This window comes from Talpa europaea (assembly GCF_964194135.1).
Source record: "Talpa europaea genome assembly, chromosome: 9".
In the NCBI taxonomy this organism is placed as follows: domain Eukaryota; kingdom Metazoa; phylum Chordata; class Mammalia; order Eulipotyphla; family Talpidae; genus Talpa; species Talpa europaea.
The window spans coordinates 110,713,389-110,738,626 of NC_140076.1; the positions used below are offsets into that span (position 1 = coordinate 110,713,389).

At 48.0% G+C, this 25,238-nt stretch overlaps 1 protein-coding gene across 1 annotated transcript in view; it reads right to left on the reverse strand.

Moving 5' to 3' along the window:
- Nucleotides 1-3,541: 3,541 nt before the first annotated feature.
- The window catches only part of CASQ2 (calsequestrin 2), a gene marked incomplete at its 3' end in the record, with an annotated part of 51,226 nt that continues 29,529 nt past the window's right edge, over nt 3,542-25,238 (reverse strand). Inside the window, exons 6-11 of the mRNA XM_084243786.1 lie at nt 23,022-23,152; nt 21,945-21,990; nt 15,872-15,926; nt 6,688-6,788; nt 4,916-4,990; nt 3,542-3,793 (exon numbers count right to left, since the gene is read on the reverse strand). Of these exons, the coding sequence (XP_084099912.1) occupies nt 3,542-3,793; nt 4,916-4,990; nt 6,688-6,788; nt 15,872-15,926; nt 21,945-21,990; nt 23,022-23,152 (660 nt within the window). The remainder of the gene's footprint in view (nt 3,794-4,915; nt 4,991-6,687; nt 6,789-15,871; nt 15,927-21,944; nt 21,991-23,021; nt 23,153-25,238) is intronic.

Genomic DNA, 25,238 nt, shown 5'->3' on the forward strand with positions numbered 1-25,238 from the left:
CCCTTGGGAGGCCTGCCCTGGAGGCAGGAAACTGGAAAGCCATTCTCCAATCTCTTGTCTCCAGATGACCCCCAGATGACCTCTTTTCTGTAATAATGGAGAGGCTTCTGACCACTGACTTTTGAACCTTATTTCTCAGTTGTTCCAGAGAGGTCTCAATCAGGAAATTGAGATCTCAGTGACTTTGTAAAGGCACGCTCAAGTCCCAGAGTTACGCAGATCTGAGGGGCCTGCGGGGTACCCCACGGCAGCTGGCCAGGGAAGCAGTGGATGAGCCATTTGGAACTCAGGAGAAGCCTGGTAGGGCCAGCTGGAAGCCACAGGCCAGAGGAGATGACCTGGGGTGGGAAGAGCAGCCTGGCTGGGGTCAGTCCTCAGTGACTCTTTAAAAAGCAGATTGCTGGGCCTTAGCTCCAGAGATGGTGGAGCCATAGGTCTGGGCTGCTGTTTTCTAAAATAAACTCAGATGTGATCTGACACTCAGAGCAGGATGGGGAAGCTCTGATGGCACCCCTTTTAAGTATTGGGTGACTTTGAAAATGACTTGAGCCCTCTGTGACTTGCTCAATGTCCTCATCTGTAAAAGCAGGGATAATAACAAGACCCAGGTCGTGAGATCTTTGTACAGGTCAGATGAGCTAAGGCATGTGAAGCTAAGGCTGGTTCCTCAGGTGCCCAGCAAAGCATAAATATCAGCCTAAAAAAGTTTAGAACAAGAGCCGAACAGCACAACCACTGGCAGACAGTGCCTGCTTCTACTTGGTGCTAGAAGCTTCTAACACAGGAGCACTGTGAAATGATCTAAACTTAATACTTATTACTCAGACCTCTGAGAACAAGGGAATTTTCTCAGCTGGGAAACAGACCACTTTCATGATGGACCACATTCCTTGGCTGTTTGAAAGATTAGCTTCAAAGATTGCTTTGAAAGTTTACCTCCCAAGAGCTTAATTGAGGTGTGGTTGGGCCTGGCTGGATACAGCACAGTCCAGCTTGGAAGTGTTTGCCTTGATTTAGGGTGGGAGAGGGAGGAAGTAAGTAAAGAAGCCTTGTAAGCATCAATATTTGACAGTGCTGGGGGGTTATAGTTATTCTAGTGAATCAATTATTCATCCATCAATTCAATGCATATCTACTTTGTGCTAGTTACTGAGAATACACAGATAAGTAAACTCCTTGGCTCCTACCATTTAGTGAAAAAAACAGGCATGCAAACTAAGTACAACTTAAATGATAAGTTTCATGATTTGGGATCTGTATAAAACACTGTGGGAACAGATGGGAGGGGGCACCCTCAGATCTCCTATCATTTCCAGTCTGTAGGTTTTTCCACTTTGCTGATGGTTTCTTTTGCTGTATGAGGCCCAAAATGGTGCTCCGTGAAGAAGAGGAGAAGCAGTTTGCAGGGGACAGTAATGAGGTCAGGTTTTGTTATGTTGTTTGAAGTGCTCATGCAACATCCAAACCAAGATGTCCTGAGACAGTCGAAGGAGTTGCTCTAAAACCAAGAAGCAAAAGCAAAGCGAGAAAGCCCCATCTTGGAGGTCAAGTGCACTTAGGTGGTAAGTGATGGACATGAATGATATTACCTTGGAAGAGTGCACAGATCTTCCTCAACTTATGCTGGGCTTATGTCCAATAAATCCATTGAATTGAAAATATGGTATGTCAAAAATACATTAACCCCCAGGCCTCCCTGGTGGCGCAAGGGGTTAAGATGCAACCTATGAAGCTATCCGCAGCCACTGCAGCGCGAGTTTGATCCCTGGCCAGGGAGCAAACCACATGGCACAGCAGACCTCTCCTGACTCGCCCGCTGCTCCCCTCAGCAGTGTACTTCAATCAGTCTGCCTGTTCTGTTCCCCACCCTGTCTCTGGTGAATCCTCTCACCCCCTGCATCTCTGGCCTATACCCCAGTTCTTGTATTAGCTGAGCCTTCCTGGAATGTCCCAACCGTTAGGTGGCTGTTAGATTAGCTAACAGTTGGGCAAAATCATCTAACACAAAGCCTATTTTATCATCAAATGTTGAATAGCTCACATCATTTGTTGAGTGAAAAGACAGTGTATTTGTTGTTACCCTCGTGATCTTAAGGCCAAAAGGGCGAGGCTCACTGCCCAGCATCACGAGGGTACTATCCGTATGTCACCAGCCTGGGAAGAGATCAGAATATAAAACTGGAAGTGTGGTTTCCACCGAATGCTTTCACATCATCATAAAAGTCTAAAGATCTAAGTTGAATTATCTTAAATCAGGGGCTGTGTCTGTAGAGTGGAGAGATTCTGTGAAACATATATTTAAAGAGCAGGCGGCAGAAGAAGAAGAAGGACTAGAAATGAAAGCAGACAGGACAGGAGTCTAGAGAATGACAGGATCAGAAAAATCAAGAGAGGATTTTCAAGATTAGTCTCAAATTTTCAAAATATGAGTTTAATGGTAGAGTTAGTTGACTACTATCCCATGAAGGATTGTCTTATTTTCAAAGAATTTGTAGTGTCTCACCATGTGTTAAAGGACTGACAAAATAAATTAGAACATTATATTAATGCACACTTAACACTAAGACTACTGAGCACAATATAACTTTAGAGAGTTCCCAAGGCTTTTTGGGACTTTTTTTTCAGTGCCTCGAGGCATCATTATGAATTCTATTGTTGTCCTGGTCAGCTGTGGGAGTGTTGATAAGTGGAGAGTTAATTGACTTCTGGATAAATCAGTCTTACTCCAAATAGAAAAGTTCACTAGCGGTGACAGGGAAGGGGTGTGCAGGCCCCAGCTCAGAGGAAAAAGCTAGCTGAGCTGATCAGGTATCTGAACCCTTCAGAAAAAGCTAAAAACCTTTCATCATTTGGCTCCCCCTGCCCCTGTGTGTATTTGCGAGACTTGTCACTTAGAGGGAAGTTTAGAGAGCAAATCAACTCCCCATCCCAGTATCCCGATAGACAGAAACCATGGTGACATCAATATATGTGTGTTTCAGGGCCGCTCAATGGCTATCCAATGGTGGCATCTAAGCTGCACTTGAAATAGTAAGTTTAATAATTGAATCAAAAGAAGCTGATTTATAAGCTTGTCTCCTGTTGGCTGGAGAAGGAACCCTAACTGATGTGGGGGTGATGTGGATTAATTGTGTGTCTTTCTTGGGTTCTGCTCAACAGCTCACTGCCAGTTCTGTTACTGTCATGGTCCAAGACAACAAGAAGACTTGAGTAGCAATGCTGGGGATTGTACCCCAGACTGGCCTACCCATGGCACTGCCATGCCCACTGATGGCCTGGCAAAGAACAAAAGCTTTTTTGACAATCAAGACAGTCAGAATGGGAATAATTCCCCACTGTCCTTGCTGAGTGGGACTAGTGGGTTTAGAAAGGCATCTGCTGATAGTGCAGCTTCTGATGAGAAAGGGCTGGGAAGACAGACATTGGGAAGGGGAAAGGATTTGACAGGCATGAGCCAGGACTCCTTGCTGCCACCCTGTCCTGTCTGACCAGTGGCAGGTAGCGGTGACTCTGTTTCCATCAAAATCACTTCGAGCTGGGGCTATTCATCATCATCGTCATCATCATCATCATCATCATCATTGTCGTCGTCATCATCATCATCATCATCATCATTATTCTCTTCATCAGAATTATCATTGTCATCACCATTGTCATCATCTCCATCTTCATCTGCATTGTCATCATCTTCAGTGTTTATCTTTCCAGAAAGCACGTCCTCAATCCAGTCCTCTAATTCCTCAGCTGTGGGCAGGTCATCATCATCTGAAATCTCCATCCAGACACTGTCAGCCTGCAGTGAGTGACAGAGCGAGTGAGTGAGCGAGTGAGCGAGTGAGTGCATGAAGGAAGAGTCAGACCAGAGGGTTCTGAGTAGCTGGGTGAGGCCCAGGTCACTTACACTTATCAAAATGTTTGCTCATTATTAAATGCAAACACCACGTTGCAAAATGGCCTGGTAATATCCTGCAGATGTGATATAGAAGGAAATGTCTTCATGCACACGCATGCATGTATGTGAAAAGTCTGGTAGGACAGCCATAAAACTGTCACCAGTGGTTCCTTCCGGGAATGGGACTCAAGAGAAGGTCAGGGCAGTGGAAAATACTTTTGCTTTTTACCTCATCTCTCACTGTTCTGCTTTGAAATGTTTTAACTTGAGAAAATAATTAAATTCTTATTTTTCATTTATAAAGTACTTTACAAAATAAATAAATGCAGACCCTCCTGGTGATAGAACACTGACCAGCAGAGCAAAGGACCCCCATCCGCAAGAGAGTCACCACACTAACTAGGGAGCTAGACCCTCTGTGACCATCCCCTTCTGTCCATTCTATGTGTTGCACCCATCCTGCTTCTGGCTTATGAAGGTGGAGCTGCAACAGACGTCTGGATCAAGGCTAAAACACCTCACGGGCAGCCCACTCAGTAGACTTCCCACGCCAGTGGGTCCTCACAGGGAGGCGAGTCCTCTCCTTGCACATGTCTTTCTCCCTTCCCTTTGAAGATGGGGTCCCCCGCCTGCTGTCAGGTAACTGCCTGGCCTTCTGAGCCACGGTGCTCACCACCCACTAGGTAATGGCAGCACCGGACATACATTCCCTTTGTAAAGGGTCTTTGTTGTTGGACTTTGGGAGATGCACACAGGACAGTTTATTTGGATGGCAAGTTGCAGAGAGCAAGAGAGGACAAACTGACATCCTAGAAGGAAATGTGCCCTTGCATGAGAAAGTGGCCCTGGAGGTTAGGACTGGCTCGGGGACAAGACTTGAGCTTCACTGACAGCTTCCTGCATGTGTGCAAGGCCACGGGGCCTGCTCATTTCATGAAAGGCTAACCCCTCACAGTCAAGGCTGCATGGCAAGAAACAGGGCAGGCTAAGGGTGCCTGAGCAAGCTTGCAGGGGGATACTCACATCTGTCACGTTCACCACCCCAATCTGTGGCTTGAAGAGGTCAATCTTGAAAGTCTTTTCCCAATAGGCAATGAGCTGCAGCAACAGGAAATCAGATTAGACGGCAGGCAGAGAGGGCAGGTCCTGCTCAAGCCACATTTTGTGGCTGATCCACCTGCCATCCCATCAGAGTCACTCGGTCATCATTGGCTAAAGGTCTACAAAACAGCTGTGGGCACTTAGGAAATTGAAGACTTGGCCCCAGCCCTCAAGGACTTTAAATAAGTTGGGGAAAAAAGGACATCAGAACATCAGCTATGAAAACATGTAAAATCCTCTACAGCTGTAAGGGAGAATATTACAGGGATGGTCCAAGGTTGATTCCCAAATTACTTGTGGCCCTTTTATAGTTTATGTGGGGACAGAGCCACTTCTCCCTCAATGTCCCACTTCAAAACCCTCATCTCGAGTCCCTCTGCTACAGGACGTGTCCGGGAAAGCAGGGCTGTGCCTTCAGTTGTTGGCATGTGAGTAGGGGGAGGCCTTCTTACCCAGCCCAGCGGGCTGTCCTCTGACGGGGCACAACTGAAGGAGAGAGGGGCCAAGGACTAAGAGACAGGGATGCTCAGTGACAGACAGTCTCCCAAGCAAAGATAAGGTCTGAGGACTGGGAAGAGTTAGAATAGTCTGAAGATTTCTCCTTGGCAAAAGCAAACATACAAAAGCAAACATATAGAAGAGGCCAGGGGACTGCAGACTCTAGAGTCCAGATAAGCTGGAAATAAAATGAGAAAGAATCTAAACAAGAGAAGCTGTGGGTGTAGGGTCTCATCTGGCTGAGACTTTGTTACCATTACCCAGAATTACATGGCTGGTTTCAGGAGGCAAGAAAGTCCCTCCCTGCCTTTGAGTCACTCATCTTCCACACAGGATTGGATTTCAGGATGGCAAAGCCCCTCAGTTTTGTCTATTTCACCATAGCATGATTATGACCCATCAACTAATGGTGACTCCTGGAAGAAGATTGAGTAATCCTTTATAATCAAACGAGAACTGAATTTGTGTGGATCTCTTATACCTAACCTCTGCTGACTCATAGACCAAGCTTTGCAAGCTTTGGGATCACATGGATCTGTTTGGAATATTGTATCTTTAACCTCTCCAGTGTCACCTTTCTCTCTGCAAGGTCAGGGTTATGATAGTCTCCACTTCGTAGGGTGGCTGAGGGGATCAGATGAGATGATGCTTTTACTCCAGTTCTAGGCACTCAGTAGATGCACAGACTCAACTTATTCTCTTTAAAACTGAGCCCACCAGGACTTTCTGGCCATGCATAGTTGACATGAGCAAGAGTTCGGACACTAATATTCTTGCACAATCCATGTGCTACACACAACGCTGATCCCTGGGGAACAGAACAGGAACAGACAGGGTCTCTGCCCTCCAGGCATGGGTCGTCCTTGTTAGAAGTTCTCAGTTTATATGAAATGTCCACATCTGCATTACTCAGTAACTCAAGTTGCCTCCAATAACATTTCCAATTCTGATAATGAAAGATTATAGTTAGGGGGTGGTGGTGGGATAAGGGGAACTTGCAGCTCATTTAAGTGGGCCCAGCAAAGGATTCCTGTGCCCCTGTCAGTCTCCACCTCAGGCCCAAGATCAGTGTTACCCCTGTGGCCAAGATCTCCCACAATGGATGGGGCCGCCATGGGGTTCCTGCAAGTTCTCCTCCTAATTCACACCCTCCTTCATGTTCCTGGGGCGACCCAGCCCCCTTGTGTGCGGCTCACCAGAGGAAAGTCATCTGGGTCGATCCACACGATGCTTAGGTCTGGGTTGTCCGTGTTGTCCCGGGCCACCTGTTTCAAGATCTCCAGGAACTCGAAGCCATCTGCAGCGGGTTGGGGTGAGTAAGCCCTGACATGCATGCCTTCCAGCTCAGCGCACAGGGACTGTGGCTTTTCCACGAGGGTTTCTTAGGCTGCTTGGTGCATACCCTCAATTATAGGATTATTCTATAAAATGAGTCAGATGAGAACTCCAGCCACAAAGCAGCTTATTCAAAGGAAACAATAAAGATTTTGAATAAAGAAATTAAAAGTTCACAAGGAAGTGGCTGGTTCTTACTCCCAGCCAAGCTGCATCTGCTGCTCTGCCTGTGAAAATGGAGCGTTTTTGAGTCAGAAAGTGCAGTCCCAGAACCAGAACCAGAACCAAACTAGCAGTTCGACTACCTGGTCCTCAGCGCTCAGTGCCAAGTTTCAAAACCTATGGTTTTCTAGCCCTTGGGGCTTCCCATCACATTGGCTCCATGGACCAAGAAAACTTTTAGTTTTCTTTAGTCTGGAATTCCCCAAACCTCCATGCTAAGTGAACTTCTGATTTAACAGTTGCTTTCCTAGCGTTGAGATGGTGAGAGGGGTCTCCCTCCCTGGCCACCATTTCTGTGTCTGCCCCGCCCTCCCCTATTCAGTCAGCAGCCTTCCTGGCCCCCAGGGGAGAGATGATTCATTGGAAAAGCAGAGACAAGTCTTGTGAGTTTTTCAAGAACACTTTCTTTTTTTTTTTAAAGCCTAAACCTTGAACAATTGGAAGTATTAAATGTCATAAAAATAATGTTGGAAAAATGTTTAGTAAGAGCGTACCATAAACCCTCAGCATCCCCACCCGACTCCCAGCTAGAAACAAAGAGCTGAGATTCTGGAAAGTCCCTGAGCCTGGGAACCAGCAAGACAGGGAACCCCTGGGGATGGTGGGGAGGTGAAGGGAACCATCGTCAGTGCCAGTTTCCACCATCCAGTGGTCAAATTTCACTTCACTGGCCCCTTTCTCTCCAGGGATGCCAGTCTTTGTTTGACTACTTGCAGCTTCTTGGTAAAGGCTTTCCTCCGCACTTCCTCAGCTCTAATATATTCCAGGCAAAATGCAAACTGTTCTTGGCAGTTGTGCTTGGAATGGGTGGAGTCACTTGTAACATTGTTAACTCCTACTAAAAATTCATGCAGGGTGCCTTCCCCATCCCCACCTGGACAATGGACCTCTCATAGAGATGACGGGGTCTTTGTAGTGTGCAGCCCCTTCCTGCAGAAATGCCCATCAGTCTGGGTGATTGTTCTAGGCTGTGACTTATACTGCGAATTAGATCGTATGGCAGATGCCTGAGATGGACTGAACCCTGTGCTTCAGAGTTCACTGTCATTGTGGGGGTTGGGTGGAGGTGGGGTTGGGGTCTTACTCCTGCTGCCTGTTAGGTGCGCCTGAGATCAAGTCCCTCCAGAGTGCCAGTGGGGGCTGCTCTCTGGACACTCAGATCATTGTCCTGTAGGCAGAACAGGGAAATACGGGGCTACCTTGGTTCTCTGTGCATTTACACATACGAGCCACAGGCCAAAGGGGCAGTTCTTACCAAGCACCTTCAGTAACTACTTTCAGCAGCAGGGATGCCAGTCTGGCATCCCTGGCTAATGAGGTGACGTTGCCAGAATTCTGAGGATCAAATTTAAAGGTGGTCTTTACAAGTAGCAATTCACAAAGAGGACGGAATTCAGCCCAGGCCCCAGTTCAACCAGATAGTCAACGTGAGGTGTGAAAGAATGATTCCCATCCAGGGAGGGAGAAGCTGTGAGGCGCACGGTCTGTAGAAGGATAAGATTTGCCTTCAGAATGAAGTGAGCAGGTTGTTGTCCACCACTGACAAAACCCCATAAACTTGGGATTTTTAAGAGTGAAAGCTACTTACGGAAGCCTTTTGTATTTTACATTCTAGAGTAGGTTTGGCGATAGAAAAAAAAAGAAATAAAGATTGAGCTCTGCAAGAAAAAGCCAATGGATTGGAGTTTTATATGAATAAGAGAAGTCAAAATTGGGGCCTTTTGTCTGTCTTTGAGAATAGAAATAGTTTTTGTGTCTACGGAGGAGCAAGGAAGGCTCACAAAACACAGAATAAATAAATAACCAAGGTCGATATAGAAGTCAGAGAAGGACCATCTTGATCTAAGGGTTGCTTTCTGGCATTCAGGACAATGGGTTCTGTCATGGCACCATCCTTCAGCATTCCTGGATCTTTCCAGAATAGAACAGCGCCTGCCTCAGGGTGAAGTCCAACCCGATGCTTAAACACAGACACGGGACAAATGACCTCGGTCCAAATCCTGGTTCTGAAATTTAGTTATTTGATGTCTTGTTATTTAGGGCAAGTTACTTAATGGCCTGGTCCTCTGTAAAATGGGGTGATGATACTCATAGTTCCTGTGTCATAAGTTGGCTGTGAGTTCAATGAATTAGCACCCCTAAAGAAAGCATTGAGATACCTGATACTTGGTAAGGCTTAGCCATTATTCTTTCCAGTGACCTGAGAGTCTCTGAATGCAGCAGCCTTCCGCCCAGCCAATCATGTGCACAAGGGCAATGATCTGGCTCATAAGCATTCCTGCTCCTTGATTCCCCAGCTCTGAATGCTGGAGAAGATTCACATTCATCTGGGAAAACTGAGTTAAGGCAGCTAAACTGGTCTAACGCTTATTCAGTTGCTGACATTCTAAGTTACAAGTTCAGTTTACTTTTAGGGATAGTTTCTGTTTCTTTGTAAAAATGGCAGGTGTCCTGGAAAAGGGAAATATTTGCTGTGGATCCTCCCTTTCTGACAGCGAGACCAGTGTAGGGAGCTATAGTTCATGTTTGTAATTCAAGTTTGAGCACAAGCCGTGGCTATGGTTGGAATCACATGAATGAATGGATGGATGGATGGATGGATGGATCTTCCTTAATCAGTGATGCACTGAGTCTATAGGTCTTTTAAGATTTGTGGCCATGTATTTTCAGAAAGGATAGTATATAATTTTTTTTTAAAAAAGTAAGTAAAGGAAAAGGAGGTAATAGGAAATATTCAGAGATTTGTAGGCTAGAAACTAATTAGCCAGAGGAACTAGAGGATTATTCTCTGCTGTTATTTCCAAAGCCAGAAGCAACTCCCAAATATCCAGGCAGGTGAATCGCCCCGACCAGAACATTCATCTGTGTTTTCTCCTGAATATTTCCAGGGTGGAAATGTTTGACCTCCCCAAAGTTTTACAGAGTTGATAATCCCGAAAGCCAACAGTCTTCCTGCATCCAACTGAGGCCTCCTGCTTCTTCTGTGGCACAGGCCTTGCTCTCTGCTCACGGGAGTCCAATCACACTTCCCGAGGGTCAGCTTGTGAGTATTTATTGAGCACTTATGGGTACCAGGGACTTTGCCTTTCATCATCACATCTCATCCAGCTAGCACTTGGGAAGGTTTTATTATCCCTGTTTTAAAGAGGATAGGACTGAGGCCGAGGGAAATTCTGAGACTCCCAGCTCGAGCCGCCCGCATCTGGCAGGATATTAACTTGGGTCTTGAGTCTGTTTATCTGGAACCATTTCCACCACCCATTTCCCTCTGAAGTCCATTAACTTTGTGCGTGGGATTCCCGAGCTGAGTGTGAGACCCTCCACATGAGGGGCACAGAGCTGGGGCGATGGCAGCGGCGCTGTGGCTGGGGCGAAGGCCTCTCTTCCCTCCCTGGCGAGTCCCTGTCCTCTTCCAACCTGCTGCTGAGCCGCCTCCTCCCACAGCCACAGTGTGCTCGGCTGGTTCACCCCCTGATGTCCCTGAGGCAGACCAGGGCCTCAGAGGTGGCCCTAAATAAAGAGAAGGGACCCGGTGCTGTGAGAACTGCGGCTTCTTCCCTGCCACACGGGCTCGGAACTAGAGGTTCTGTGACCCGGGGCTGAGGGTTCATGTCGAGCCAGGTTTCCCACGGCAAGCGGGAGGCCTCTGGGAATCAGATCTTTGTGGGAGGGGAAGCCGGTGAGTATGCTCTGCTCCTTCCCAGGCAGGGAGCGGAGGCTGGGAACACGCCTGCCCCAAGCCCTGGGGGACCAGGCCTGGGGGACCAGTTCCGGGCCAGCCCAAGCCAGGCCTGGAGCCAAGACCCCTTGGGCAGAGGCACGTGGGCCACAGACCGGCCATGGCCCAGGGGCCCTGCTGCCTGCCCTGCTTTGTCCTCCTGACCGCACCCCTCTGACCCCCAGGGCACTCTTCCCAGGAAGGCACTGAAGGACACCCTGATGCCTTATCACATGACATTATGGGATTCAGGCCTCATCCTGGAGAGAGATCTCCGTGTGTGGTGAACGGGGTTGCAGTATGGGGGGTGGGGCTGGGGGAGGGAGCACCATGCAGCTGGGTGGTTGTCAGGAGGGGGCTCCAGTCTGGGCGTGAAGACCTTGCACAGCCACTTCACTTCTCTGGGACTTCCACTTACTCATCCAAAAATGAAGGGACTCAGGGACTCGATGGTGATACTAGATTCTGCTGTTATCATGGGAGGCATTTGCAGAAGAGACTGGAATGATATTCTCTGTCTTCTTTCCTTTCTTCACTTAAAATTTTTCCCTACTTTCACCCTTCAGTGCTGGTTAAGGTTCATTCTGTCATCAGGAAGGTATATTCTGAGTGCCCACAAGGTATCAGACCCAGGTACACAGGGCAGGTGCTGTCCCCAGGTCACATTTCACCAAGGCCTTGTCAGTGCTCAGGGCAGCGTCCACCAGTAACTGTGAAGTTTCTGGGCCCTTCGGGGCTCTCCCCCTGCAATGCAGAGTTGCCCAGTCACCTGTGAGAACAGGGGACATTGTGTGGGCTCCGTGGTCCTCAGGGGGCGCTTGGAACCACCTGAGGCCCGGGTCACTCCCTCCATAGTTCTCCTTCCTGCTCTGTCTTGTAGCCCGAAGGGCCCAGAAGCAGTGGCAAAGTCCAGTGACGTGGTTTCGTGATGGGGAGGAGCAGCGTGGTGGTGATGGGGCCCTGCCTGGTTGAAGCCCAGTGCCACCACTGACCAGCCATCTGACCTGGGGACTGGACAGAAGTTCTCTCTACCTTTGCTTCCTCGTCTGTCCATCCGGGATGATAACAGCACCTACCCACACTGTTGTTAGGAAGTTTAAATGTGCTGCTCTCTGTTAAGCGCCTGGAGCAATACTTAGCACTCAGTAAGACGCAAATATTAAGTTTGATAAACCAGATGTAAGTCAGGAAGCTGACCTCTGCGGTCACGTTCCTATCTGTGATGGTTATTCTCAAAAAGCATTTTGCCGTGGGCCCTGATGGAGCAGGCTCACCACGTCCATTCCCGGCCCGGGGCGGGCTGTGCTCGGCAGCCTGTCCCCACACTTCAGCTTGTGAGACCTGCTGTTCCTGTGCCCGTGGAGGACACGCATCTGGCCCTCGCTCATGGAGGGACGCCACTTTGCAAACCTTTCATCAGATGTTCTAAAGAAGATGTTAGCCTGATGCAGACACACAGGGGCCGGCAGGGGACAGCCGTTCATTTTCAGACCTGTCAAACAGCCTCGCCAGCGGCATTCTGAGCATGGGAGCTGAGGGGAGGCCCTGGAGGGGCAGCTGGACAGGGCACAGATAGGAACAGAGGGTGGGAGACGCCCTTCGCTGATGTCTGGGCAGCAGGAATAGGAGCTTCTTCTACAGGAGCAGCCCAGTACCTGCAAGGCAGGGAAGGCAGGCCATCTGCGCTGGGAACATCGGAACTGCTGGAAGAGTCCTTGGGCAGCCCAGGTCATGCCGCTCACTTCTTGTGACTCAATCTTAAATTCCAAAAATGGGACAGCAGTGGGCAGTAGGGAGGATGTTTGGCTTTTTTACATTAAGTGGGCTCTCAAGCGGCCCTCTCTTTCCTTTTCCTTTCTCCTGCTCACCCTGCTCTGCTCTGTGCCTCCATTACACTGTTGCAGCTGCACAAGCTCAGAAGCTGGGCTGGCTGGGTAGCCTGGGGGAGTCGGTGAGGCTGGGTGGATGGCCCCTAGAAGAGCCATGCACAGGTTTAAACTTCTGTACTCGAGTCCGTCATTGAACTTCTCTGGATTTTTCCAATGTTGGACGTGGACGAGATGGTGAAGAACAGCAGAGGTGGAGGGGTCACTGGCTGTCGTGGGGGCCAGCGGCTCAGTCTGCGGCTGGGCCAGGCGCTCCAGGGAGTGGGCTGGGCTGCCAGCTTGCCCTGATCCTGCTTCTGGGCTAGTCAGCCTCTCAGCCGCGACCTCCTCACAGAGAAGAGGGTTTCACAGCTCCCACACGGGCTCCTTACGTCACTGGCACTTGCGAAGTTATCGGCATCATCGTCTTCCCACACATGATGAATGCAGAGGTCTGGAAAGCCTGCCAGAATTTCCATCCTGACTTAGCTAAAGCGAGTGATTTGGGCAAGTTATTTAATCTCTAAGGTTTGCTTTTCTCCTCGATGCTGGGGTGTCGGTCCTATATCTCACAGATGGCTTTAGGGGCTGGGTGAGGACATATTCCTGGGCCCAGCACAGATCCTCAAGACTGTGACCGCCTCAAGGACACCTTTGTTATTTTCCTGGATGTGGGCCCTGCTTTCGTTGGTGAGCGAGTGGGGGTCTGTGCGGGGCAGGAGGCCATATGTAACTTGTAACCAGGGCAAAGGTAGGTGAGGAACTGCTGTCTAGACAGGAATGGAATTCCTCGTCCTGCAGCCAGGCCTCTGGGCCCAGTCACACATCAGTGACCTGCGGGTAATGACTGACTAGAGGGAGGGACTTTCACAGAAAGCCTTTCCCTTCCCCAACCCTGAGGGGGCCAGGTCCTCCCTCGTGAAAAAAGGTGCTTCCAGCTTCCCTCCACCCTCCTAGAGCTCAGTGCATTTCTTCCAGCTTCCCAGGAACAAGCCTCAGCTTGGGCTCCTCTGGGGAAAGGCAGGCTCTGGGCCCAGGGATATTTGTGCAGGGAGGAGGTGGAAGTAGTTTCAGGAGCTTGATTCATTATAGCAGCAATCTCGGTCAAACAGGTTCCTGCAACTTCTTGAGGCCTCTTTGTTCCATTGTTCCTAAGAACCAGACAGGCCTCTCTGCAATCCTGGGAGGGGGCAGGTGGGCGGGGGAGTGAAGCCCCCTGGAGTCTGGCCAGCAGGCTGCTACTGAAGGCAATCTCATCTCTGTCCACACAACACCAGGGATCCCAGGAGCCCGTTCTGTTTGATTAGGGCTTGTAAACCTCAGGCAACTGGCTTCCTTTGCTTTATTCTCCTCCAGGGGTCGAGGGATGGACAGAATGTATGGAAAGAGCTGGAACCACACTGCCATTTTATTTATTTATTTATTTTTTTGGACAAGAGCTAAATATCCTTGAAGAGTTTTTCCAGTTCTGCAAGTTAATGATGGGAAAACTAGAACATTAATGGAGATACAAGAGTTTTATTTTAAAAAAGGGAGGGAGGAAACTCTCAGATAATTTAGAGCATAGATTTGGTTTTAATGCAGTGGAATATTAGTTGGCCCTGAAAAAGGAATGGAGGCCAGACAGGTGCTACATCACAAATGAACCTTGAAAACATAATGCTAAGTAAAAGATTCAAGGTACAAAAGGCCACATTAGTGCACAATGCCTTTTATATGAAAAATCCAGAACAGGCAAATTTTTAGAGCCAGAAAGTGGATTAGTGGTTACCAAGAGTTGGGGGGATGAGAGTGACCGCTAATGTGTATGGGGTTTCCTTGTGAGATGATGAAGTCGTTCTGGGATTAGATAGTGGTGATGTTTGCACAACATTGTGAATTTACTATAAACCACTGAACTATACACTTTAAAAAGATGAGTATTATGGTTTGTGGATTATATCTTAATTAAAAGATTGCATGATAAAAAAATGTGGGTTTTTGTCGGTAAGAAATTATGGAGGCTGATAATATTCTGTAAAAAGAAACAACAAAGACCAACCCACAACAGCTGGTCTGACCATGAAGAGGTGGGGCTCAATCTTGGTTAGTCACCTGCCTGATAGGTATTTATTGAACATCTACTGTGTGTCAAGGTGCCACGCAAGAATCAGACAGAGATCAGTGAACAGGACAATCTGTCTCTACTTCACGCACGACCTGCCACTAACTCAGTGTGCCCTCGTGGGCAGTTTAACTTCTCCTAGTTAAATACATACATAGGAGGTTGTGAGCCCAGGTGGATACCACCTACCTCTATGTTACCTGGAGAAGTGGTTCCCAAGCCTAGTGGGTATCAGAACTTGCCTCAGAGTTCTGTGCTATGAAGTTTCGTGAATGTTCTGCTTCGGCTGGCAGCAGGCAGCGTGGACACATGTAGTTCCCAGCACCATTAGGTTTGAGAAGACCTATCGAGCCCCCTGACAGCCCAAGGCCTGGCTGCTTAGCTCTCCTCAAAGAAGCCTCCTGCCTTCTCTGATTACATTCCACAACACACTTTTGGAAGTTCCAAAACACACTTCAGAATCACCGTTACACTTTCATTTCGAGAATCCTCTCTCATAGAGCGTTGCCCAAGGGACCCAGCATTATACCATCTGCAAAATATTTTTTTCTGCACTTCACCCTCCAGGGATATTAAAAAGAGAGAAAAAGTTGTGCACTTTAAAAAATAAAACGAAATTAATCTGTGATATATGATATGCCGGGTCACTTTAGAATAAGCGGCTTGTTTAACCAACTCTCATTATTGGGGAAATATTCTCTATTAAGTTTCTAAGCACAGGCAATGATTTTTAGGCCAATGGGCACATTTTTTGTTATTTCATTGGTATTTTAAGGTAGGATTATCATTTATATAAGTTAGATCCCAAAATTGGTAAATAAACTTCTAATATGAACAGAAGTTCTCACACACACACACACACACACACACACACACACCCCTGTAAGGCTAGGATGTTTTAATACCCCATATATCCTCAGCTTCTCTTCCTACATTGGGCAGTTAGTGGAATATTTGAGGTCCTGTGTGTCCACATCTGTTCTCCTAGCTCAGTGGAAAGGGGCTTGCCTAGCAGGTGACCACCAGGGGGCACCCAATAGCTCGCGGTCGCACTGTGGAGGGGAGCCCAAGGGCTGACAAAGGTGACAAGTAGGTTGTTGCTTCAGGTGTGAAAATGCAGATTGGGGGATTCCTACCTGGGTCACTCCTTTCTGCAAAGGCCACGATGTGGATTCCGTTCAAATCATCTTCCTGTGGGAGAAACGAATCAAGGGTTACCTCTGGAGAGATGCAGTGGGGAGAGTCAGGGACAGATGGGGCTAGAATGGAGATGGAAAAAGACTAAGTATAATAAAGTAAAAATCAAAATCAACAAGCAACTATAAACCAGAGACACACTATGGGGGGGAGGGATTAAGGTCAAAATAAGGGGGGGTGGGAATTGTATGGGGAATATCTCCAAGATGAAAATGCATACATTGTGCAAAAATGAAAAATGATGTAAAAAATATATAAAATAAAATAAAATAAAATAAAATAAAATAAAATAAATAAAATAATGGAGATGGAGGGAGGAGGCAGCAGAGGGCGAGGAGGCACAGGCACAGCGGCCAAAGCAGGGCCACACATCGAGGAAGGGGCTGCTGAGGAGCGACTGGGAAGAACGCATGGCACTTGATACATGGGCTGGCAGGAGGAAACACCAATGACACTAGCAGTGAATGGTCTACGCCCGTGGTCTGGTGGGTCCAGGAGAGCAGCAGTGAAAGCAAAACAAGGAAGAAAGTGAGCTGGCACATCAAGGAGCTCTGAGGCCTCGAATGCAGCCAGGTGAATGGGGATGTCAGTTTGCTTGAAGAATTTCCCACTAGCAGGGTTTAAGTCTCAGCACTATGAAGCTATCAGCACCAGTTTGGTCCCTGGCCAGGGAGCTGACCCACATGGCGCAGCAGACCTCTCCTCTCTCACCCGCTGCTCCCCTCAGCAGTGGATTTCAGTCAGTCTGCCTGTTTTGCTCCCCACTCTGTCTCTGGTGAATCCTCTCAGCCCCATACCTCTGACCTATACCCCAGCTCTTGTATGCACAAATAAATAAAATAAATCTTTAAAAATAAAAAAAAAATAAAAAGAATTTCCCACCAGCAAATACTTCTAGCAACGCACCAAGTTATGACACTGCTGAGTGGTGCTGAGGGGTCCTCACCTGTCCCAGCTTGTTCGCCCAGGACTCATACACAAAGGTAGTGCTTCTCCCATAACACACCTGTTATTGCAGAAGCAGAACCTATGTGGTCAGTGGGACGTCATGGTGGTTGTGACCTCCAGAGAGTTTCCTTGGGGTCCCTTCTGTTCTGGACCCAAAGCTTGCTGAAGCAGCCTAGGTCTCGAAACATGTCTGTGAGTGTGGGAGGTTCCAGGAAGTGGTCTTCAGGGGTTCTGGAAGGTTGAGGATGTGTGATAATAAAAATGAAAGGTGGCTGGGGGGTGGGGTGGGGCAAAGCTGAGAGTCTAGAGGGAGGGAGTGGTATTTCAAATCTGCGGGTGCACCTGTGGCACTTGTTTCTCTGTCCTGGACAGAAGAGACCATCTGCCACGTGTCTCCTCTGCACTGATTATTCCTGCGGAGGGTGGATGTGAGTGTGCAGGGGTCTCTGCTCGAAGTAATGTGACTCTCATGAGACTTGGAGAAGAAGATGTGTGAGGATGAGACACTGGGGACAAATTTGTGTGAATACTGATTATTGCTGATGTGGGGAGAGGGATTCGCTGCCCCCCCACAATGTCATATCAGCCTCATCCTATGGAAAAAAAAAATAAACTCCAGGCATCTCAGCTCTCCCATGATCTCTGTCTCCATTTCAATTGATTTTAATGCTGGTGCAATCCTATCTAAATGCTAATTTTTTTCCTTTGAGTTTAGAATGGACAAAACCTCCAAAAATTCTAACAGATTAAATGGAAAATATTATTATTAAAAACAAGAGAATGGCCGCTGCCTCGGTCAGATTCTCTGGAGAATTCAATTTCGCAGCTAGATGTGTGTGTGTGTGCATGTGTGCACAGTTTTATTACACAAATCCGACAGCAGCCAGAAGGGGAGTCTGAGGTTTCACAGTTTTACATTTGCTATTATCGCCAAGCAGAATATCCTGATCAGTTCTCATTAGGTGGCCCTGTGTCTCGTCTCCTGCCATCGGTAGGAAGTGCGCGGTGTTAACTCTGTGAAACAGGCTTCATTTCTGTGTGCCCTTCTAGAACACACTTGGAAATTGGTTTTAGAATTAAGAATCCATATTCATTTTCTAAGAGGCTGCTCATAATGTGCTGTCACTCCCTGGACCTGAAATGGCCTTGGAGGGAGAGGTGAAACCAAGAGAAAGACTTTCTCCTTGGGGGGGTGGGGTGTCTCAAAGATTCAGCACACAAGCCTGTACTGAACACCCACAAAGAAGCAGGTACACACTTGCCCCATGGCCATTTGGAAGCTCGTGACTGACCCCCCCCATAGGACTGAGACCACCCTCGGGCTTTTTCTGGACCCTTTGGTTGAGATCACATAGCCGTGGGAATGGTCTTTTAATTGCACAGGCCTTCCGTTCTCGGCCAGATGCCATGCTCTCAGAGGGACAGGATTATGCCTTCAAATAACAATGATAAGCTCCTTGATTAGCACAAGATAATAGGATCTTATGAATACCTAGTGACTAAAGAAAAAGTATGAACTACTTTGCCCTTGCAAAAAGAGTATAAAATCTTACATCCTGGTTGGAGGAAATTGAAAAAAAAATTAGAGATACAGAGAAGAAAACAAATATCATTGATCCACCAACCAGAGAGATTAGCACTGTCCATATTGTGTTCCTCCTTCCAGTCTCATTGAGTGTCTGTTCTCATGTTGCATGAGGGATGCAAAGGAAAAGAAGGCAGTTAATGCCGGCAGACTCCCTGGTACAATGCAGTGTGCTCTGGGGGCTCAGCTGGATGTTCTGGTCTCCTTGGGGAGCTACTTTTCCACTGCAACAGAGGGACGATTCTTTTAGCAGGAATCATTGACTCCCCTGCCTGTGTGCTCTTACCGAGGCTCAGCACTTGTCTGGAGAAGCCTGTTGGAAGGTGGAGTCTTAAAGGGGCAGACAGGTCAGCGGGCCTCACCTTGACATTCTTTGAATATTTTAAATGAATGGCTAATAGCGATCTAATTTACACACAACAAATATGACCAGGTAGCAATTTCTCCATAATAATAAATGATGTGTTTTCTATGGTTTCCGGCTTTAATACCCTTTGCGGTTGGGGCGAAAAGGTCAATAGTTGCCTTGTCTGTCTTATTTAAATATTTTGCAATGTCTGGGCAAGTGGGGGTTGAAGCTAGACTTCTACGTTCATTAGCTGATCACTTTGCCCAGCATCTGTGGTTTAAGTTGCTGTGGCCAAGTGGCCCATGGAGAAGCTGCTTTTTGGAGCTGTGCCCTCCTGTGGGGGTGAGGTAAGTGGGGGGCGGAGGGACAGGGAGTGGCTCTCCAGAGATCCTTTTGACAGACTGATTTCTGCTTATTCTCTGTCATGACATAAAGCTGATCCTGGAGAACCTGTGCTGCCTCCCTCCTTAGCTGGATGAGGGACGGGCAGGTCTGGTGAGGGTTTCTGGGAAATTGTGTGGGAATTTCAGGATGGGTGTTGAAAAGAAATAAGCCAGCCTACCTGCCCTTTTCTCTACCTGGTTAAATTCAATACACAGTCTTTTTCCAATTAGAAAACAATGGAATATATAATAATGTGGAGACTATGCGCCATCACTGTTATTTTACATGATTGCAAAGCTGTAACTTATCTTAGCATTAATTGGAGAGAAAGCAGAGTGCATTCCAGGGAAGCCCCACAGGGGGTGCCCTTTCAGGGCATCTGCCTTGAGGCCATGAGAAGGAGCATTTCTGTGGGGTAGTGGGGGGGTTGAGGCATTGATGATGGTGGTGATTGGGGGGGAGTTCTTTGCTGTGGTGCCGCTGTGTCTGTGTGCAAAGTCCTGAGAGAAGGTTCCACAATTTTTGCAGGAGCCTAGATAATTGAGATATCCCTTAGGGATGAAGAAAATAAAGATCTCAGGATAAAGGCATTGCAGAACAGAACAGAACATTCTTGATTTAAAATAGTGGCTTGTGTTATGAATACAGAGGGACCAAGAACCTATTCCAGATGAAAGGTCAGTGAAGAATCGTAACAACCAAATGAAAATGTGTGATTCAGGCTTGAATCCTGGGCCAGGAAAAAAAAAATTGTTTTTCTTATGCTATAAAGGACATGAGTGGGCAGCCCACCAATTTAATAAGGCCCATAGATGAGATGGGAGAACCAAGCTGGGGTTTATTTCCCATTTCAATAAGCGTACTGGGGTCATGACAGAGAAAGTCATTTTTAGAAAACATCTGAAATATTTATGGGTAAAGGGAAACTGTGTCTCTTGTTTACTCTCACACAGCCCCCCCAAAAAAAGAAAGAAAAAAGAAACACTCTACTATCTTAATCTATATTCATCCATCCATCTGGCCATCCTCTGTCTGTCTGTCTCTGTCACTTGATAAACAAAAATGGCAAAATGTTTACATTTGGGGAACCTGAGTTAAGAGCTCACAAGCTTCTTTGCACTATTTTTCATACATATGAAATTACTTTTAAGTGAAAAAAATATTATTTTTAAAGCACTGTTACCCCTTTTTGTTATTTTTAAATCTCATAGTCAGACCTTTTAAAGGTTAAATTTTTAAAAGGTTTAAATGTCAGGAAAATATGTTTCTATTGTGCTGGGTTGTTCTTAAATCATCTGCTCCAGACTGGATTATTTGCCTTTCTGTGTCTTATGAAATGTTTGTTCTACCTTCACACATCCAGATAAGTTGCGTGCCAGTTAAAAAGAAGTTTCAAGTTACTCCATGGTTCTGTTCAACATCACTTTAGATTTAGAATTAAAGAATTAATAAGTAAATGCTTCCATGTTCCTCTTGCTTATGTTTCCCCTCCTCCATGCTAAATTCTGGGGACATGACCTCTAGGGAGAGAACATGACATTTAGCTCCAGATGGTCTAAACTTAAATCCCAAGACAATACTTATAAGTTATGTTTCCATATGGTCATCAGATTCCCCACATAAATTGGGGGCTTAAATAATACTTGTCTTATATCCCTTTCCAAGTAAAAGGATAGAAGAAATACTTTGAAAAATACTCCGCAGAATTTTGGCATTGTTTACAGGTTTTTGTATGAAGTTGAGTCAGGTGGGAAGTCGTATCTCCAAAGTCCCCTTCCAGACCTGCCCAATGTTGTCTATGACACAGAGATGGGGACAACTGGACTGAACTTTGCTGAGCCTTGGTTGAGATTTACAAAAACAGCTGTCATTCATTGAGTAGCTACCATCTTTACAAAAAGTGCTGAGTTTAGATACATAAAATAAAACTCAAAAAGACCACGTGACTTGTAGGATGCAAAGTTCCCGGATAGCAGATTCTGCTCTGGCGCCCCTGTCTCTCTGACTCCATCACCTGGGTTCACCACTGACACCCTGGGGTCATGGTGGGCAGTGAACAGAAGCCAGTAGGCCTTGTGGGAAATGATCTCAGTGATAGAGTAATCTGCCTGGTGGGCAGCAGAAAGACGCCTAAATTGGATCCAGGGAGAAGTGAGTTCTGATTGGGCTTGATGCTGTTGGTGTTTCAAATACTCCACTGTAGGGTAAGAAGAGCATCAGGCTTTTCTGCCTTCCCACCATTAGGATTGATGATGGAGCCTTGTGGTCCTGAATGCATGCCTGACGGTGGGCACCTGGAATAGGGTGTGGGCATAGGTAGATGGGATTCACCTGGGCTGAGAGGTGAGCTAATAAGGGCAGCATCACGGGGACGCCAGGAGGACCACGAGAAGAGCAGAGAAGCAGAGACCACCAGAGAAGGCCGGAGAGCCCAGACAGAGTGAAGACTTGCTGGGGGCTGGGAGGCCTGCCAGCCTCCCGGCCCCCTAGTACCCCTGCCTGCCGTATGCCTGATAAATCCCAATAAAAGCCCGCAAACACCACCGAGGGCTCCAGGACTCTCTCCTCCTTTACCCCGTCTGCTGGATCAGAAAAGCTGCTCAGTGGCCTTCCTGCCCTTACATCCACCATCCAGACATCCAACCCAGCCAAATAGGACTTGATTTGCTTCAGATCTTCAAGGGGGTGCTCCTCTTGGGGAAATACACCAGCTACGACAGAGCATGTGAGTTTCACACTTTCTTACCCACGTTTCGAACATGTCTTCCGGGCGCAGGCGACGCAGAGTGGGTCTGGGAGGGAAAAAAGAGAGAAGCTTCCTTGAGTAGGGACCACCAGGGCAGACACACGGCTGCAGCACAGCAAAAGGTAAAATTCAACATCAATTCAGCCACATGGACAGGAAGAGCTCTGGGGCCTGGCTCCCCACTAAGGATAAGGTGCAGGTCTGCCTTGCTCTGTCACCCAGAGAGTTGGGCCTAAAATTCAGCGTTTTCATGGACCCAGATGACCCAAGGATTATAAAGTCTATTACAAACAAAGGGTCAGAGGGCAAGGGTCAGCTCATTACTGGGGTACGGAGTCATTTCCCTCCTCACACACAGACACCCCTCCTGGGAGCACAGAGCAGGTCCAGAACGAGGAGGCTTGGGAGAGAAAACAGCACATTTTGGTTTCCCCAGCCTAGAGCTGTAGTTTTAGGGAATTCTGCAAAGAACCCTTTAGGGCTGTTTGGGGGAGCAGGCAGGACTGCTATTTTCTTCATGGTTTCATTTCTTTCTAAATATTGGCAAGTGTGGTGGACACATTGATAGGGCCCAAGGGAGGGCCTGGGTATCAAGCCTTCCTGTCCCGAGCGTCTGTGTTTGGCGTGCTCACCTGTGGCTCAGTTATTTAACTACTTCAAACTCAATCTTTGATCTGTAAAATTAGGGTAATAATAATTACCCCATTATGTGGAAGCTTAGGTGAACTAGCTTCCATCAGCTATTTTAGGACTTTAATAGACTGTAGGGGACTTTAGGAGGCTGCTGCACATCATGGTTGCTTGCCTTGCAGCCCTTATTTCTTGCTCTGACTCTGAGTGGACCTGCTGACGGGGAGGAGGGGTCTGACCTCGTGTGCAGTGCAGACCACACTCAGAACATGTGGCGACGTAGACGCTGCGGGTCCATGTCCAGCACAGCCACATCACTGAGTTTGGTTCTGCTGGGGCAGGAGCTCCAGGTTGTTGCTATTAGGGGTCTGAAACGTCAGGACTGAGGGGCCCTTCTCCACCCCCCAGGCCTGGCTCCCCCATCTCCTGCATGCCATCTGGGGGCACCTTTGATGCTCCTTCACAAACTCCACCAGCTCCTCTTCGGTGTGAGGCTTGTCAGGAACGGTGATGGGCTCATCCATGAACGGCTCGTAGAAGTCAACCTCATTCATCTTCAAAGACAATTTCTTTGCCACCTGTAACAAGGAGAAACGTGACAATAGCCTCCTTGGGGGCTCATCTTGAGAGGCAGAGGATTCCCCATCTACAAGAAGTGAGTGTGCTCTCTGGCAAGGACATGAGTGTGCACACGCAGTTGTGATTTAAAGTTGCAGTCATAGGAACTCCTGGCAGAGGCCTGGCTGGGCCAGCCTCCTGCCATGAGCAGAGAAGGGCAGACGGGGAGAAACAAACAATGAGGTCCAAGCAGGAGCGGGGACAGCAGGCTGAAGAGCGGCCTGCTGGATTCTGCAGTCACATCATCCACTGCCGTGGCGGGGACCAAGGGAGGAAGAGCATGTCGGCAGAGCGTGCTCAGCGTCCAGGGTGCATGGATTTAATTGAACCCGTTTTGAGAGGAAATTGATAGCAACAATTTCAAGGACATAGATATTTAGAATCAGGGCCCCACCCACTCACCTGTCCTTGATCAGCTCATAAGTCCGAATTACAACCAAGGCTAAACGCGAGCCCTGGGGGCCTCATCCCCCATGGGGGACATCTCAGGCTTTGGGGTTCTCCTCATCCCCTCGTCTCGGGCTTTGGGTTTCTCCTCTCTGTTACCAGTCAGAGGCGACCGCCATCCTGGAGGAGGGGCTGCCAGGGATTCGGACTCTCGGCGCTAAAGCTGGGCAGTCCGGGCAGGCCAGGACGCTCGGTGCAGTGGGTGCAGGATGGCAAGCTTGGGGCCGGCTGCGGCCTGGGGGCCAGCGCTCTATGACTGGCCCACGGCTCTTTCGGGGCAGGAGGGGCCTGTGCTTGCCTGCAGGGCTGCTGAACTCAGAGCCTCTTTTTGTGGGGTGATTCTAGGGGCCTGGAATGTGCACCACTGTGTAGAAAACCAAATGCTATTCTTTTCTAGTTCCGAGCTGTGGTCTCGGAGGGCCTGGGATGAACAGTGGCTCTCTTGAAGCTCAAGGAATTGCCTCAGTGCCCGGGCGGTGACCGCAGGGCAGAGGCCCTGACGGCCAGAACCAAGTGGGGAGGGAGGACAGGGTTACATAAGCTGTTACACAAGGAGGTCTGTTCTGAGGAAACACTGATATCCCCACGGTTTTCGCCATCAATTGCTATTAGTTCCAGGTCACTGTATTCCAAAAGGCATTTCTTATTGAAGTGAAAGTAATTCCAGCTTCCTACTCAGAACTAAAGAAAACAGGCCATGTTAAGAGCTACAGGCAGTCAGAGGAGCTCTGGTCAAGTTGATTTTAAGGGACAGAGAGGTGTGGGGTTTCTCTTACTTTTTCCCTCTTGTAGGGGCCGGGGGTGTGGGTGATGTGGTGGTGGACGCACAGGCTGGGGGAGGGATCAGCAAGTATCCACCCACGTCTGGGTTTACGCACCGCGCTTGCCCAGCTGGTCCCACCACAGAATGAAAGGGGTCGAAGCGAACCTTGGATTCTGATTTTCTGAGTTCACTTTCTACATGTTCTAGGAACCAGGAAACTGTATTTTCCTGAGGTGGAAAGTGACCAGTGACCACAAGCAGTAATTAGAGTGAGCACATGGTGTTCTTTGTATGAGCAAAGTATTCTAGGTTGACCACTTTGAGACGCGAGGGAAGAACTGTCATCATAACTCATTTGACAAATGTTGAACCTGAGGCTGTTTGAATATGTGCTTGGTCAAGATCACAGCCCTGCAGGGGACCGAGCCTGGGTTCCAGCTCGGCAGAGGAGGGAGACTCTAACTTGCCAGTTCTCTCATCTGAAAATGACCTTCTTGACATTCTAAGGGCAGGAGTATCTGTCCCTGCAGACATGACATTGGTGCCGCACGTGTTTTAGTGACTGTTTCCTTGTTTCTCTGGTCACATGCTCTCGTCAAGTCTTCCTGCATCGCGGTCTGCTAGAATTAAGTGAGAGTGAGAAGTGTGTCGTAGGCGTGCACATGTATGTATGTATGTGTGGGTGGGGCGGTGAGGGGAGGTGGTCTCTGGCCCTTGAATCCTGGTGTCTAGATCTGCAGTATTACGATCATGAATGTCAAGCTGGATTATAGGATTTTTAAGTTTAAACCTTGTAAGCCCTGAGAAAAAATTCCCAGAGGTCCACTGGCATCCCC